Raw genomic sequence first — 17,992 nt, 5'->3', positions numbered from 1 at the left:
GAAAGAAAACTTTGTTTAGATATTGGAGGATTGTTAATGCCCATGTAACTGTATGCCAGCAGCATGAGAGGAGTAAACTGAAATGAGGGGAAAAGAAAAATCCAATGGAAGAGTATTTTGACTATCGGGTTCATCTACTGCTTGTGTTCTAACTCAGCCAGGACTTGTAAAGTTAAATCAATGGAAAGTATATGGATCAGCATTTATATAAATTTATGTATATTGTACCACAGGATGTGTAAGTTAGAGGTTCTGTTTATATTCTGTTTTTCAAGCTGGTTAAAATGATGGTTTAAAATATCCTCCAGAATCTGGCATGTGTTACATTGAAACATTAGTAATTGGGGGAGTAACCAACAACCACGGCTGATTATTTCTGAACAAGGGCCGGAATTCTCCGACCGTTGGGATTCTCTTTTCCCTCCGGCAGCCCACCCCCGCCCACGGGTCTCCCGGCAGCGTGGGATGGCTTCAATGGGAAATCCCATTGACAAGCGGCGGGAGTCGAGAATCCCGCCACCAGCAATTGCCGCGCCGCCGAGAAACATGCGGCTGGGGGACTGGAGAATCCCGTCGCAGATCTCCATTAGAGCTACTCAGATCCTTTTTTTTCTGCTTCAGTTTGCTTTAAGATTTGACCGTTCAACTCATTTGCCCTTGTTCAAACAAGGAATTTCTGTTCACGAGTTATTTACATTTCACCATAATATCTCTGCTAATTAATTCCTGTTAATTTCTAGCGCCGCCCAAGTAGATGGCCTGCAATGAAGTTCCGACGTGGCTCTGGTCATCCTGCTTATGCTGAAGTAGAACCAGTTGGGCAGGAAAAAGAAGGCTTTATTGTGTCTGAACAATGCTGAAACTGAGAGAACAAAATAGTGCACCAGTACTGGCCTACCGGTGTGAGATTTATGCTTTGAAGTGGATAAAGAAGCAAGCTCAAGCCCACTGTCCACAAAATACCTACTTCTGGATTAGCTCAAAAGTAAGAATGATACACATCTTCCCCTATAAAATCATCACTCCATAGTCTTCCTTAGTAGCCCTGCAGATTTTGCCAATGTTTCAAGAAAAGCGTGCCATCCTTTTTTGATAACTGCTGTGGAATTCAACGAGCATTCGTGATGCACACAAGCCACAAGACTGAAGAATCAAGTTCATTCCATCTTTGCTGGTTCAAGTAAACCCCAACAAATAACTGTGGAAAAGGAAAAATAATCAATTATCGATGTTACTGTTAAAAATACAGCAAATCTGCTTACAGCATGCTTTTAGCCAATCATCAATCAGATAAAGCAATGAATAGTATCACTCTATTCGACATTTTCTTTGATTCTTTAAATGTGTATACATTAAGAAATCATCGACATCAGCTGGAGCAAATGTAGTTAATGTGTACATTTTCTCAGTGAGGCTATTTTCTAATCCATCTGTTTGTTTTGAGTGTATGTGAACCATTATTGATGGATTTCTTTCCTTAGATGAGCTATGATATGGTGAGATTTCACCTCCCAATTAACAGGATTCAGTTGCATAAGGGTTGGGAGGTAATTAAAGGCAAGTTGATATGTTCTTTAAAAAAGTAAAGATTTGCAAAAATGCATATCTGACAGAATTCTTTATGGTAAATCTGATATGTTTCCCTCAGTAACTTCTGACATTCCTGATTTACATTTTTTAAGTTGAAAACAAAATCTCCAAGTTAGTGTGCACAACAGGGTTCCATTGGTTTCAGATTGCTGAGGGTTTTTTGTATCATTTGTGTCATCTTTTGATTCAAAAAGGTAGTGAGATTGAAGGTTTAAGTACACCCATACGAGAAACCAAATGCTGGGAATATTTGCACATCCAACTAGTTCTGTTGTGTAGTGGACACATTGGTTAAATAGATGAATATATTTTGTTTCTTGATAGTTTACACAAGACAGGTTCTTGTGCTCCAGATTATGAAGAAATGTTATAGTGTATTTTTCCATCCAGAAGAGGCATGTAACATGAATTACCGCAAACATAAAATGGGTTGTAAAGTAGTAATTAAGACTAGAGTGCTGTTTAACAATAGAAAGTAGCTCCATGGACAGCAAAGAATGCGCACTTTTAACTGCCTTCACTGAAATGAATTGTTTTTTTTGAGCTTTCTTTGTGATGTGAAACCAGGCTGTTCATCAATAAATTCAGGTAAGTATTCCTCAATAAAATCCTGTGAAATAAATCTTCCAGTCTTACAAGTAAAGGCACTTACTATTATTACTATGTATTGAAAATGGCAGATTCAGGTCTAATTACAGATTATTGACTTCTTTCCGCTTGCCAACAACACAATCAATGAACAATACAACCTTATGATGTTTCACTTTAATCAATAAATGTCATTGGTATCACTCACAGTATCACTCACAGTGAGTTTGACCTTGCTAGGAATGGATTTTCTTTTCCAATGAGCATCTATGTAAGAGTATCAATTCAGGATAAAACAGTTTGTTGAGTTGGGTTTAATCTGAAACTATCATGAGAAACAATTGAAGATCATCATGTCCTGAACATTATCCAAAATATCACATTAGTCATCATTTCAAGATAATGGTGGCTTGATTTTAAATGTCCTCTGCCAAAGACTAGCCCCTGGATTGGAAAATGGGTGCAGTTGCATAGTTGACTGGACAAAGTGGACCCGATGACCCTGATGGACTAGTTGGTATCTCTTCCCCATTTTAATATATTTTATGTGCTCCTAATTTTGGTTCACTGGCCACTATCCTTTGTAAAGATTCTAGTAGCGTCAACAGCTACAGGCACCGTGTCCACGTACTTTGGCCTTTCGTGAGAAGACCCTCACAAAGACCTCTCCATCCTCATCAGCCAAGACTCAAGTGAATGTTGCTCAACAGGCTTACAACAATCCTGTGTAGAACGTTGCAATAGCTATTCCATATCACTGTGAACGCTCTCCCAAATCCTAGTTACCGATTCACTGCAATAATTTTGAACAGCTGATCAAGCCATTATCCCAGAAGACTTGAATTAAGTATTTTAACATATATCACATCAACAGGCATGCTTTTCTTATCCTGATGCGACCCTTCAACCATGTTCAGTATTTCAGCTGACACTTTATCAACTGTGTATTTTTGAATCCCCACCACATGCCCAACACTATGCCGAAAATAATAGTATTTCTCATGTCATTCTGCAACATTTTGGTTTCACGATGTACACAACAAATTTGAGGGAGAATCACTTTCAGGCTTAAGTGAACAAAAATCATCTTTGACCTGGCTCAGTTTTCTCAAACAGATTTGCGCACATTGCTGGTAACAAACATTTGACTTGGCTATCAAAAAAGCATCTCACCACCACCTTCTCAAGGGCAATTAGAGATGGACACCAATTTGCCATTCCAAGCACAAAAACACTTTAAAAAATCTGGGGCGAGATTCTCCGACCCCCCGCCGGGTCGGAGAATCGCCGTGGGCTGGCGTGAACCCCGCCCCCGCCGGTGGCTGAAGTCTCCGGCTGGATATTCGGCGGGGGCGGGAATCGTGGCGCGCCGGTTGGCGGGCCCCCCCGCGCGATTCTCCGGCCCGTATGGGCCGAAGTCCTGCCGCTAAAATGCCTGTCCTGCCGGCGTAGATTAAACCACCTACCTTACCGGCGGGACAAGGCGGCGCGGGCGGGCTCCAGGGTCCAGGGGAGGGCGCAGGGCGATCTGGCCCCGGGGCGTGCCCCCGTGGTGGCCTGGCCCGCGATCGGGGCCCACCGATCCGCGGGCAGGCCTGTGCCGTGGGGGCACTCTTTTCCTTCCGCCTTCGCCACGGTCTCCACCATGGTGGAGGCGGAAGAGACTCCCTCCACAGCACATGCGCGGGAATGCCGTCAGCGGCCGCTAACGCTCCCGCGTATGCGCCGCCCGGAGATGTCATTTCCGCGCCAGCTTTTTGATAATACCAACAAGATTATCTCATTCATTCTCTCTAGCCTGTCCTGCCATTCAGTTATGTGACGGCTGGTTTGTACCTCATCTCCACTTCCCTGCCTTATCACCCTATCCAAATAAAATCTATCAATCTCAGTTTGAAAATTTTGTTTAAACCAGCATCTGCAAACCTTTGGTCAACCAAGTTCATGGGGCGGGATTCTCCGAGCCTCCGCACCAAAATCGCGATCGGCGTGGGGTCAGAGAATGGGCGTTGACGCCGAAACCCGGCTCGACGCCACTCATATGATTCTCCGGGGACCGCGAATTGCACGGTCTACGCGGCGCGGATAGGGGGCCATTGACAGAGGCCCCTGCGGCGATTCTCCGAGGTCAACTGGCCAAGTTCCCGACGGCGTGGTTCTAACCACGTTTTGCCTGTCGGGAACGATCGGTGGCGGCTGCGGACTCAGTCCGCGGCCCCCCTGGTGGGGGGCGGGGGATCCTTCACCGGGGGGGGGGGGGGCCTCACAGATGTGGGGACATAGCCTCATTATTGGGGGATCCCGCCCAAGATGTCCACTAACCTTTGTCTATAAAAATGCTTCCATGCTTTGCCCTTTTATTCAAGATTCCGCCACGAGGAAATCATTCCTCATTTTGTTTTTGTTTTTAAATTGACTTTATTTTACACAACGAATCGTACACATTTTTGAGGTTGTCTACAGCCATGGCCGAATCCACCTCTAAGCTGGAATTCTGTAGCTGCACCAGCACCAGCTTCAGCCCTCTTGTCTGACCCTAGGGGAGCTGCCCGCCTGCAAGTGTCTCTTGTCAGCTTCACCTCGATGGATGGTCCTCACCAGGACCTTTAGGTCTTGGCCTGGCTGTCTCATGCCAAGTCTGGCGATGTAGAGTAGTAGGAACAATTTCTGGAGGAAGGTGAAGGTAGTCAGGTAGGTACTGGATGCCCTCATTTGTCAAGTATCAGCTGAAGTGTCACCAAGCAAACTGCTCTTTTACGTAACCACGGGATTTCAACGACTGCATGGCCTTCATTACGTTTTGGTTAGGGACATTCTTGTCTGCCAACTCTGGATGTTTTGGCATATGCACATCCATTACCCTCTCCTTGAAGAGTAGATCATAGATAGCATAGCGGTTCTTGGGCATCAGCATCTTGAGCTCTCTTAATGGGGCTAAAGCAGGAAAAGACGGAGCATGCACACTTGTAGCCTTGTCCTCCTTCGGTGAGGACCTGATCATTGGAGCCTCATCATTTCTCTATATCTACCACATTGCGTCCCGTTATCATGTTAAAGACCTTAATAGGTTGTCCCTCAATCTTCTAAATTCAGGGGAATTCATGCCAAGATTATAAAACCGGTCTTCGTAATTTAATCCTTTAAACTGTGGTAAAATTTAATTGAGTGTAGTATCAAGGAGTCCTAGCAAAATTTGAAATTGATGGAATGCAAGGGGAAAACCTTGCGCTGGTCGTAGTGATATGCAGCACAGAGGAAGGTCATTGTTGCGTTTGCAGAGCATCATTTCAGGAGTTCCTTAGGGACAACCACCTATAGCCACCTTATCAATGCTCTTGCCCCCATCGTAAGGTGAGAAGTGGGGATGTTCATTGATGATCATTTGAGTTTAGTATTATTCGCAACTACCCAAATGCTGTTGCAGTCCATAAGACGATAAGTCATAGGAGCAGAATTAGGCCATTCGGCCCATCGAATCTGCACTGCCATTCAATCGTGGCTGATATTTTTCTCATCCCCATTCTCCTGCTTTCGCCCCATAACCTCTGACCCCCTTATTAATTAAGAACCTATCTATCTCTGTCTTAAAGACACTCAGTGATTTGGCCTCCACAGCCTTCTGCGGCAAAGAGTTCCACAGATTCACCACCCTCTGGCTGAAGAAATTCCTCCTCATCTCTGTTTTAAAGGATCGTCCCTTTAGTCTGAGATTGTGTCCTGTGCTTATAGTTTTTCCTACAAGTGGAAACGTGCTCGCCACATCCACTCTATCCAGGCCTGGCAGTGTCCTGTAAGTTTAACAAGATCCCCCCTCATCCTTCTAAACTCCAACGAGTACCAACCCACAGTCCTCAACCGTTCCTCATACGACAAGCTCTTCATTCCAGGGATCATTCTTGTGAACCTCCTCTGGACCCTTCCCACGGCCAGCACATCCTTCCTTAGATACAGGGCCCAAAACTGCTCACAATACTCCAAATGGGGTATGACAAGAGCCTTATATAGCCTCAGAAGTACATCCTTGGTCTTGTATTCTAGCCCTCTCGACTTGAATACTAACATTGCATTCGCCTTCCTAACTGCCAACTGCACCTGCACATTAACCTTAAGAGAATCGAGAACAAGGATTTCCAAGCCCCTTTGTGCTTCTGATTTCCTGAGCATTTCCCCATTTAGAAAATAGTCTAGTCCTGCATTTCTCCTTCCAAAGTGCATAATCTCACACTTTTCCACATTGTATTCCATCTGCCACTTCATTGCCCACTCTCCTAGCCTGTCCAAGTCCTTCTGCAGCCTGTGTGCTTCCTCAATACTATCTGCCCCTCTACAGATTTTTGTATCATCTGCAAACTTAGCAACAGTGCCTTCAGTTCCTTCTTCCAGATCGTGATAGGGAGATGCCGGTGTTGGACTGGGGTGAGCACAGTAAGAAGTCTTACAACACCAGGTTAAAGTCCAACAGGTTTATTTCAAATCACTAGCTTTCGGAGCACTGCTCCTTTCTCAGGTGAATGAAGAGGAAGGGTCCAGAAACATATATACAGACAAAGTCAAAGGTGCAAGACAATGCTTTGAATGCAAGCATTTGCAAGTAATTAAGTCTTTACAGATCCAGAGAGAGGGGTAATCCCAGGTTAAAGAGGTGTGAATTGTCTCAAGCCAGGACAGTTATAATAATAATCGCTTATTGTCACAAGTAGGCTTCAATGAAGCTACTGTGAAAATCCCCTAGCCGCCACATTCCGGCGCCTGTTCCGGGAGGCCGGTACGGGAAATGAACCCGCGCTGCTGCCTTGTTCTGCATTACAAGCCAGCTGTTTAGCCCACTGTGCTAAACCAGCCCCTAAATTTCTGTTCGCCGATTCTGCGTTGACGCGCGTCCTGAAGGCCGCCTTGGAGATCGCTTACCCGGAGATCAAAGGCTGAATGCCCTTGACTGCTGGAGTAGGGGAACACTTCATGGGGCAGGATTCTCCGAGCCGAAGTGGTCTCCGGCTCTGGGTCACTGTCCGTGTGGAGTTTGCATATTCTCCCTGTGCTTGCGTGGGTTTCGCCCCCACAACCCAAAGATGTGCAACGTAGGTGGATTGAACACGCTAAATTGCCCCTTAATTGGAAAAAAATGAATTGGGTACACTAAATTTATTTTTTTTAAAAGGAATGTTCCCTTCCAGTCGGGGAATACTTCAGCAGTCAAGGGCATTCAGCCTCTGATCTTCGGGTAAGCGTTCTCCAAGGCGGCCTTCAGGGCACGCGACAACGCAGAATCGCCGAGCAGAAACTTATCGCTAAATTCCGCAACCGGGACCTTGGATTCATCATCTGGCCTGGGCTTGCAAAATTCTACCAACTGTCCTGCCATGAGACAATTCACACCTCTTTAACCTGGGATTACCCCACTCTCTGGATGTGTAAAAACTTAATTACCAGCAAAGACTCGCATTCAAAGCATTGTCTTGCATCTTTGACTTTGTCTATATATATGTTTCTGGAACCTACCTCTTCATTCACCTGAGGAAGTGATTTCAAGCAAACCTGTTGGGCTTCTTCCAGATCATTAATGTATATTATGAAAAGTTGTGGTCCCAGTTGAGGTGCACCACTAGCCACCAGCTGCCATTCTGAAAAGACAACTTTATCCCCACTCTCTGCCAGTCAGCCAATCCTCTATCCATGCCAGGATCTTACCCTAAACACCATCGGCTATTAACTTATTTAACAGTCTCCTATGCGGCGCCCTGTCGAAGGCCTTCTGGAAATCTAAATAAATCATGTCCACTGGTTCTCCTTTGTCTAACTTCCTTATTACCTTCTCAAAGAACTCTGACAGATTTATCAGACATGACCTCCCTTTGACAAAGCCGTGCTGATTCAGTCCTACCTATTTTATCATGCACTTCCAAGTACTCCGCAATTTCATCTTTAATAATGGACTCTAAAATCTTACCAATGATTGAAGTCAGGCTAACCGGCCTATTTCCCCTCTTCTGCCTCCCTCCCTTTTAAACAGCAGTGTTACATTAGCCACTTTTCAGTCCTCTGGGACCCTTTCTGCTTCCAGTGATTCCTGAAAGATCACCTACAATACCTCCACAATCTCCTCAGCTATCTCTTTTAGTGTAGTCCATCCGGTCCAGGTGATTTGGATTTTGTTTATTGTCAAGTGTAGCGAGGTACAGTGAAAAGTATTTTTCTGCGAGCAGCTCAACAGATCATTAAGTACATGAAAAGAAAAGAAACTACATAATAGGGCAACACAAGGTACACAATATAACTACATAAACACCGGCATCGGATGAAGCATACAGGGGTGTAATGTTAATCAGATCAGTCCATAAGAGGGTCATTTAGGAGCCTGGTAACAGTGGGGAAGAAGCTGTTTTTGAGTCTGTTCGTGCGTGATCTCAGACTTTTGTATCTCCTGCCACCTTCAGACCTTTCAGTTTCCCCAGAACCTTCTTAGGGATGGTCACTGCACTCACCTCTGCCCCCTGATTCTCCTGGAGGTCTGGCATCCTACTGGTGTCTTTCACCGTGAAGACTGATGTAAATGATGTAAAGTAACTATTCAGTTCCTCTGCCATTTCTTTGTTTCCTTTTATTACTTCTCCAGTCACATTTTTCAGTGGTCCAATATCTATTTTATCCTCTCTCTTACCTTTTATATATTAAAAAAAAACTCTTCCGATCTTCTCTTATATTACTAGCTAGCTTGCACTCATATTTCATCTTCTCCCACCTTATTGTTTTTTAGTTGTCAAGCCAGCATGCATTAATATTCAGGCTTGGGCTGATAAGTGTCAAGCAACATTTGTGTCACACAAGTACCAGACAATGACCATCTCCAACAAGAGATAATCTAATCACCTCCCCTTCATGTGCAATGGTATTACCATTGCTGAATACCCCACTATCAATATCCTAGGGGTACCAATAATGAGGTGATTAACTGAACCAGCCATGTAATTACTGTGGCTAGAAGTGTGGGCCAGAGGCTGGGAATTCTGTGGTGAATAAACAAATCCTGCCTCCCCAAACCCTGTCCACAATCTATAAGGCACAAAGCAGGAGTGTGATGGAATATTCTCTATTTGCCTGAATGAGTGTAGCTCCAAAAAAACTCAAGAAGCTCAACATCATCCAGGAAAAATCAGCCCACTTTATTGGTACTCCGTGTATCACTCCCTCTCCACCATTGATGTGCAATGGCAGCAGTAAGACCATTTGCAAGATGCACTGCAGCAATTTGCCAAAGCTCTTTCAACAGCACTTTCAAACCCATGACCTCCACTACCTAGAGGACAGGGGCAACAGGTCATTGGGAACAACATGCACGTTCCCCTCCATATCACACAGCATCTTGACTTAAAACAATGTCACCATTCTTTCACTATTGCTGGGTCAAAATCCTGGGACCTCCCTTCCTTACAACACTGTGCCTGTGCCAACCTCACATGGACTTGCAGTGGTTCAAGGAGGCAGATCCTCACCACCACCTTTTCAATGGAAATTAGGGCTCGGCAATAAATGCTGGTCTAGCCAACGATGCCCACATCCCATGAATGAGTATCTTTAAAAAAAACAATCCGCGCCATACTACTTCCAAGGATAATCAATCTTTCCAGAGGTTTGATGCCCAGAACTAAATGCAGGTTAAAAAGGGGGAAAAATGAAAGAACCAAACTATTCTGGAGGGTCTGGTGAAGGGACCACCCATAACATGAATCTAGTTTTTTCTCTTCAAATACTCTTGGAATTATCAGCAGTTTTAGTTTGTCATAGTGTAAAAATTGATGAGAGCAAACTGGAGTAGTCTCATCTGACGCTTTAAGAACATAAGAAATAGGAGCATACGGCCCTTCGAGCCTGCTCCAACATACTGGAACATCATGGCTGATCTTCTGCCTCAACTTCACGTTTTCACCCACTCCACATATCGCCTGATTCCCTGAGAGACCAATAATTCTCACTATCATACAACCACATCTCAATGGTCTTGCCTTCCCTTCCGACATTTCAATTCCTTTCCCTCGTGCCCTTCCATGCAAGTATAAGCCCAATCTTTCACATTCTGCCAACTTCCTCCCCAAGGCCATCTTAATTTGATTGCTTCTGAAGTTACGTTTCTAACTAATATGCGTGGTGCCTTCTTATGCCAGTACAATAAGTAAAATATGTTTCACAGGTTAATCCTTGAGACAACTACACACCCATCATTTATAGCACATCAGTTTTAAGCTGGAAATTATCTAGGAAAGTAGATTTTCATGTCTACATTCCAATCATTTTGCTGTGTTGTGAAATAAAAAATAGCCAAGCAAGGGTTTTCTGCATCTCTCACTCATTCTGTAGTCTAGATGACTATAAATATCCAATATTCTAACACAAGAGGAAAGAATTCAATTAAAAGTTTATCAAAATATCTTCAATTTTGACAAATGTCTGTTCTATCTTACAAAGGTTTCCTCTGTCTGACTTTGGCCTTATTTACTAGACATATACTCTGGCTTGTTGTTCATTAATCATCATTTTATAATTGCATGTAAAGGAAATTGATTGTACAGCAATTGAAATGAAGTCATTTTCTGAATGGATTAATTCTGACTGACCTGAAGCTGCAAGTTCAATACCTTTGTGCCAATATTTGCACTAAGTGTGAAAAAAAGTGCTAGAATTAAACTACCCAATATTTAACATACAAGTGCATAGGTTTGTGGGGAAGGTTAATGCAGTAACTTGTGATTTTCAGTGTGATTCAATAGAAGGATGCTTTTCATTTAGCTTAAACATACTTTATTACAATGTATCACACCTTATTTAACTTTTGGCCTTGTTGTATTCCAAACCAACAGACAGACATTCTTAGTTTGAATTCATTGAGTGCTTCAGATAGGCATAAATGTGTCCCAATACATCATTTTCAATATTTGACACAGATACATTTCAATATTGGATAGTTTACTGAGGATTTTTTTTCTATAAGATTATTTTTGTACATGCTTGCTCATTTTGACACAGCATATTAACATGCATAAATATGAATTCTAAAGCTACAGGTTAAACAAACAGTATATTTTGTGTTGGCCTATATGTTGAATACATGTGATTGTCTTGCTAAGTACAGTGACGTGCGGACGTGCTCACTAAGTTTGCATTGTCATTAATGCAAATCGGGCGAAATTTTGGAACCTGTCTAGAATGATTTTTTTTTAAGCGGCAATCTAGTTTTTATTTTAGAACACGATAAATGAACATGCTGCACCTTTTGAAGAAGGTCATGATAAAGATGAAGAAATCCCCTGTAGATTTTTTCACTGACAAAAAAGTACAATCTATATGGGTCAACAGAAGTGTATCTTATGGCATTTTTCAAATACAGTCTGGGAAGAAGAACGCTAGTTTCTGGGAGTTATGTCCTAATACCTCACAACTTGCAATGGCGTGGAAAAGGTGGAATTGGGATCAGTGCTTGGGAGTGGGTGCAATGGTGTGGAAAGGGTGGAATTGGGATCAGTGCTTGGGAGTGGGTGCATGGTATTCAATAGAACTAGCATACTGGCTAATCTTACTATCTTCAGAGTCTTGTGCTCTCCTGCTGTTGCTCTTCGCAGCGATGTTTCAAACGGGGGTGTCCTAATTAATTCAGGGCAGTTGAGAAATGTGTCCTGTCTCAATAAAATCAGCACAGACATCAATGTGGCACACCTTGGTTTGAATAAATGAGATGGTTGAACCTAAGATAGAACTGTAAGAGCTTTATTTTGTTTGCATTTAACTCAAAGGTTATAACATGCATAGATTGTTTTCTACAATAAACTGTCATTTCTATAATTTTGACTTTCTGTGTCGGCTCAGTTTTTGACTGCTAAGTTTAATAACTAATTACTAATCTGTGTTTACCGCATGGCTGCCCTTTTTGTAAATTATTACAATTTGAAAAGCAATGAAATAAGTCAGAAGACTAAAAATTATTGTTGTTAAATGGCAGTAGAGGAGAAAATTGTTTCGGTAGCACCTCTTCTAGTGGCAAATGGACATTTTATTGATTCAGGCAAATGTACATTTTACTGACGCAGGCAACACTACTGGCCCTTACCTGCACAGGCTGCATGGTGCTGTCGATTGAGATAATTGAGGAATACATGCAGTTTTAGCACTGCTGCCTGCCTCCTGGGTGTCAGCATGTCTCCATAGCTTCACTAAAAGTGGCCTTACACAAATGAATTTTGCAACCTGTACAGAATCATGGGATCACTACAGTGCATAAAGAGACCATTCGACCTATCGAATCTGCACGGCCCCTCCGAAAATGCACCCTACCCAGGCCCATGCCCCACCATATCCCCATAACCCAGTAACCCCACCTAACCTTTTGGACACTGTGGGGCAATTTAGCATGGCCAATCCACCTAACCTGCACATCTGTAGACTGAGAGGAAACCGGAACACCCGGAGGAAACCCCACAGATACAAGGAGAATGTGCAAACTCCACACATGGTCGGAATCGAACCGGGTTCCTGGTGCTGTGAGGCAACAGTGCTAACCGCTGGGCCACCGTGGACATTCCAAAATAGAAAATAAGTTTAAGTAAGAGTGATTTGAGGGTTGGCTCACTCAGGCTAACAAATCCGAATGCAGTTTGTTTGACATTCACTACAAAATGGCAAAATTCAGAATCTCATGGAGTATCAAAATTGTTTTACACTCACCAGATCCATTCTAAATGATCAGCTTAGTGATAGTAAGCTTGAAGATAATGGTATGCTATCGCCTATCTTTTTGGAGTACAAAATCTTGTTCTGGTCAGATTACCTTTGCATACATTTTCCAAGACAGGTGCAGTCAATATTGTGGTGTGTTATGAGGCAAGTACGTTGACAAAGCACATCAAACCAAAGCAGCCTGTCAGATATTTAGTTTTATTTCTCCCACCTCCTCACTGAGGTCATTTAGGTCAGTGTTTACCATATCTCTTCAATAAATCTGGAATGGTCTAAAGAGGTACATCGGTCATGGTGTCATTATTACTCAATTGAAAATAGCATCAGGAATATTCATCAAGGAACAATACAAGTCAAAAGTAGTGTCCTGGATTTAGATCAATTTCAAAACAAAAAATAAAAATGGAAAACGTAAGAAGTGGGGAGAACGACAGGAAATAAATGATTTTTTTCAATTTTAAAAAACATTTGATGCACCACATTAACGTTCAAGGTCTTCAGTCATTCCCTCCATGTGATCTGCATAAATATAAAATTTGAAATAAAGCAAAATGGTTGGTCCAGTGAAGCAAGTGATACATTTAATAAAATAAAATTTGACTCAGTACAACAATTATCCATCTTTTCACAATCCATGAATTTTGAAATAAAAGATTCACTTAATCTCATGCATTGTGTGCCAATGACCTCCATAAGGACATTTAGAATATTATCTTACTGAGAGCTGACATAGTATTAATACGCAGTCATACCCGCTACCCCCGAGTGTCAGTATTATATTATATCATCACATTGAAGGACAAAAATTTCCATGAAACATTTAGCACTTTGTAATTTACATTAAATTAAAAACACCAGTCATCAGCTTCAAAAACAAATGTTGTTCAAAAAATTAATCTGTCGCATAAACAAGCCATATTTGCCCTCGGGATTTTAATAGTTGGTGTTAACATGCATTTCCAGCCGGCCAGTGAATCATGGTATCTGCTATATAACTTATCTTCTTCTTCTAATAATGCTGTGTGCAAAGTTAATGAGAAAGCAGCAGCGTTGAAGAGATGGGATGCCCTTCCTTTGGTTTTGGCTTTTTTTTGGTCGGGTCAGTAAGTTCATGGGTGAAATTCTCCGGTATCGGCGCGATGTCCGCCGACTGGCGCCAAAAACGGCGCAAATCAGTCGGGCATCGGGCCGCCCCAAAGGTGCGGAATCCTCCGCCCCTTGACCGGCCGAGCCCTCACCTTGAGGGGCTAGGCCTGCGCCGGACTGTTTTCCGCCCCGCCAGCTGGCGCGGAAATGACATTGCCGGGCGGCGCATGCGCGGGAGCGTTAGCGGCTGCTCACGGCATCCCCGCGCATGCGCTGTGGTGAAGGTGGAAGGAAAAGTGTCCCCCCACGGCACAGGCCGCCCGCGGATCGATGGGCCCCGATCGCGGGCCAGGCCACCGTGGGAGCACCCCCCGGGGCCAGATCGCCCCGCGCCCCCCCCAGGACCCCAGAGCCCGCCCATGCCGCTTTGTCCCGCCGGTAAGGTAGGTGGTTTAATCTACGCCGGTGGGACAGGCATTCTAGCAGCGGGACTTCGGCCCATTCGGGCCGGAGAATCGCGGGGGGGGGGGGGCCCGCCAACCGGCGCGGCGCAATTCCCGCCCCCGCCGAATATCCGGTGCCGGAGAATTCGGCAACCGGCGGGGGCGGGATTCACGCCATCCCCCGGCGATTCTCCCACCCGGCGGGGGGTCGGAGAATCTCGCCCCATATCTTTTTTTCTTTGGGCGGGTAAGACCCATTGGGTTCATAGGGCATTTTTACAAAGGGGTAGGCAGTTGAAGGGTGGTTGACACTAATCTGCTGTGTTATTACTGGGCAGAAAATATTGATAAGGTGTGGGGTGGTTTAAGGATCCGGACTGTATATGGGAGTGGATGGAGGAGGTTTCTTATATAGGGTCGAGTCTGAGGGCTCGGCTTGTTACCACTCCTCTCCAGTAAGAATAAATATTCAGGGATATTGGGGAGACTTGCAGGAGTAATTAGGGCAAGGTTTAAAGGAAATGTACGAGGCACGTTTTTCACACAGAGTGTGGTGGGAGCCTGGAACCTGCTGTCAGGGGAGGTAGTAAAAGCAGATACGATAGTGACTTTTAAGGGGCAACTTGACAAATACATGAATAGGAGAGGGATAGAGGTTTTAGTTCAGACGGGCAACATGGTCGGTGCAGGCTTGGAGGCCAAAGGGCCTGTTCCTGTGCTGTAATTTTCTTCTTTGTTCTTTCTTTAATAGCGTTGTCATAGTAGGGGATTTTAATTTTCCTAATATAGACTGGGACTGCCACAGTGTTAAGGGCTTAGATGGGGTGAAATTTGTTAAGCGTGTTCAGGAAAGTTTACTCAGGCAGTATGTGGAGAGTCCTACTCGGGAAAGGGCAAAACTTGACCTACTCTTGGGAAATATTGCAGGCCAAGTGGCGGAAGTGATGGTGGGGGACTACTTTGGGACCAGGGACCATAGTTCTATTAATTTCAAAATAGTTATAGAAAGGGACAAAACTGGTCCACAAGTGATGTTCTAAATTGGGGCAAGGTGAATTTTGATGGAATTAGGCAGATGCTTGCAAGGGTTGATTGGAATAGCTTGTTTGAGGGCAAAGAGACCTCTGGCAAGTGGGAGACCTTTAAAAGTGAAACAGCTAGAATTCAGGGTCTATATGTTCCTGTTAGGGTGAAGGGCAAGGCTGGCAGGAGTAGGGAATCTTTGATGCCAAAACATATTGAAGTTTTGGACAAGAAAAAGAACAAGGCATGGCTCAGGTACAAGCAGCTGGAAACAAGGGATTCCCTGGAGAGATACAGGAGTATACTCAAGAAGGAAATTAGGAGGGCAAATGAGGTAGCTTTGGCTGAGAGGATTAAGGTGAATCCAAAAGGATTCTTTAAGTATATTAAAGGAAAAAGGATAACTAGACAGCGAATAGGACCCCTCAAGGACCAAAGTGGACATATGTGTGGAACCATAGGAGATGAGCGAGGTTCTCAATGAATATTTCTCCTCTCTGTTTCCTGTGGAGAAAGATATGAAGACTTGGAAACCTCGGAAGGTTAGTGCCAATCCACCAGGCAGGTGCAGGGACACTGGACCTCTGACATCAGGAGTTAGGATGTGCCACGGTGGTATACCCATGGCCGGTAGTGCCTCTCCGAGGCTCTGCCATATGTGGCCCTGCTCCGGAAGATCATCAGGCCTGGCCTCCCCCCCCCCCTCTGCAAGGCCCAGCCATGTGCAGCGACAAGTCAATGTCACTGCTGCTGCTCAAATCAAAAGATTTGCCAGCTCAACTGGCTCCATGATTCTCCCATTTCAGAGTGAGCAAAGATGAGTTCTGACAATACCCTGGCAGCCCTCTCAGAATCTGGGATATTCATCCATGCGCACCCCACTATGTGAGTGCCTTTCCACTGAGGCTCACTCCCTCCCCGTCACACAATAGCTCCACAGTTGCCTCTCTCAACTCCACATGAATGAAGCGTTTCAACCCTTGAGAGCCTTTGTGGGCCATGTGCACCCTCTCCTCCGCACCCCCCCCCCAACCCCCCCAAGTGTGAGGAGTAAGAGCAGTTGAGTGCATTCAATGGACCTGCATTCTGATCTCATGGGGGAATGGGATGCTGCCACTGTCATATCCCAAACAGGGTGACTGATGAGCGCCTTCACCATTACATCTTGCATTGGGGACCAGGGGGCAGGATTCTCCCCTACCCGGTGGGGCAGGGGGGTCCCGGCGGGATGGAGTGGCGTGAACCACTCCGGAATCGGGCCGCCCCAAAGGTGCGGATTTCTCCGCACCTTTAGGGGCCAAGCCCTCACCTTTAGGGGCTAGGCCCGCGCCTGAGTGGCTGCCGTCCCGCCGTGGCCTTTGGCGCCATGCCAGCCGGGGCCAAAGGGACTCCGCCGGCCGGCTGAAGTCCGCGCATGCGCGGGAGCGTCAGCGGCTGCTGACGTCATCCCCGCGCATGCGCAGGGGGGTCACCTATGCATCGGCCATCGCAGAGACCTACACGGCCGACGGGTAGTCAAAGAGTGCCCCCACGGCACAGGCCCACCCGCGGATCGGTGGGCCCCAATTGCGGGCCAGGCCACCGTGGGGGCACCCCCCGGGGCCAGATCACCCCGATCAGTAATAGCCTTGTCAGTAATAGCCTTGGGAGTTCAATGCTTGGAGCTTCCAACTGTTTTAGTCAACACAAATAATCAAGTGAACAAAATCAAATACACTGAGAGACAAATTAAAGGGCCAGTCCCTGAAAGGAAAACTGCCTTAAACGAAAAGCAAATCCCAAATGAAACTTTAAGCATCAAAGTAAAATGTAATGAAAGAGGTCAATAATGGGCACAGAACACCTCGAGGGTGTCAGTGGACACTGCATGCTTCCTCTCCAAGGACACCTGACCACGAATGTATCTGGAGGCGATGCTTCCAAAGGTTAACAATTAGACACCCATGGCACACTCATGCATTGCAATGCTGACTAAATTGGCACAGTTGACTCGTCGGGCAACACGGTAGCGTAGTGGTTAGCACAATTTCTTCACAGCTCCAGGGTCCCAGGTTTGATTCCCAGCTTGGGTCACTGTCTGTACGGAGTCTGCACGTTCTCCCCGTGTGTGCGTGGGTTTCCTCCGGGTGCTCCGGTTTCCTCCCACAGTCCAAAGATGTGCAGGTTAGGTGGATTGGCCATGCTAAATTGCCCTTAGTGTCTTAGTGTTGGGTGGGGTTACTGGGTTTTGGGAATAGGGTGGAGATGTGGGCCTGGAGAGGGTGCTCTTTCCTAGAGCTGGTGCAGACTCGATGGGCTGAATGGCCTCCTTCTGTACTGTAAATTCTACAATTCAAGGAAGGGTCAGGGAGTGGATTAGGTAACTGGCTTTTCCTTGTGACACACAAGGCACATCTGATGCATGTGAAGACTGCAATTTGCAATTAACTTCATCCTTAGAATGCACTCTGCTACCCGCAGCTTTCGTGGGCTGCATATTAAGCCAGCTTTCAAACTTGACCAGCCAGTCATCCAGACACTAATCTTTGACAGCCTGGCCT

The 17,992-nt window shown here is 45.1% G+C and overlaps 1 protein-coding gene, 1 long non-coding RNA gene and 1 pseudogene across 4 annotated transcripts in view; 1 reads left to right on the top strand and 2 right to left on the bottom strand.

Moving 5' to 3' along the window:
- The window catches only part of LOC140424910 (plexin domain-containing protein 2-like), a 557,096-nt gene extending 554,711 nt beyond the window's left edge, over positions 1-2,385 (top strand). For all 3 annotated transcript variants that reach the window (XM_072508546.1, XM_072508544.1, XM_072508545.1), the window contains exon 15: positions 741-2,385. In XM_072508546.1, coding sequence (XP_072364647.1) covers positions 741-860 — 120 coding nt within the window. In that variant the 3' untranslated portion in view covers positions 861-2,385. The remainder of the gene's footprint in view (positions 1-740) is intronic.
- A 2,216-nt stretch (positions 2,386-4,601) lies between these two features.
- On the bottom strand, positions 4,602-5,092 carry LOC140425846 (small ribosomal subunit protein eS10 pseudogene; annotated as a pseudogene).
- Positions 5,093-13,084: 7,992 nt separating this feature from the next.
- Positions 13,085-17,992, bottom strand: part of LOC140425725 (uncharacterized) — a 93,993-nt gene continuing 89,085 nt past the window's right edge. Inside the window, exon 3 of the long non-coding RNA XR_011947953.1 lies at positions 13,085-13,419. This is a non-coding gene — a long non-coding RNA (uncharacterized lncRNA). The remainder of the gene's footprint in view (positions 13,420-17,992) is intronic.

This window comes from Scyliorhinus torazame, chromosome 6, assembly GCF_047496885.1.
Source record: "Scyliorhinus torazame isolate Kashiwa2021f chromosome 6, sScyTor2.1, whole genome shotgun sequence".
NCBI classification, from domain to species: domain Eukaryota; kingdom Metazoa; phylum Chordata; class Chondrichthyes; order Carcharhiniformes; family Scyliorhinidae; genus Scyliorhinus; species Scyliorhinus torazame.
The sequence above is the reverse complement of the archived record's forward strand: the minus strand, read 5'-3'. Positions and strand labels throughout refer to the sequence as shown.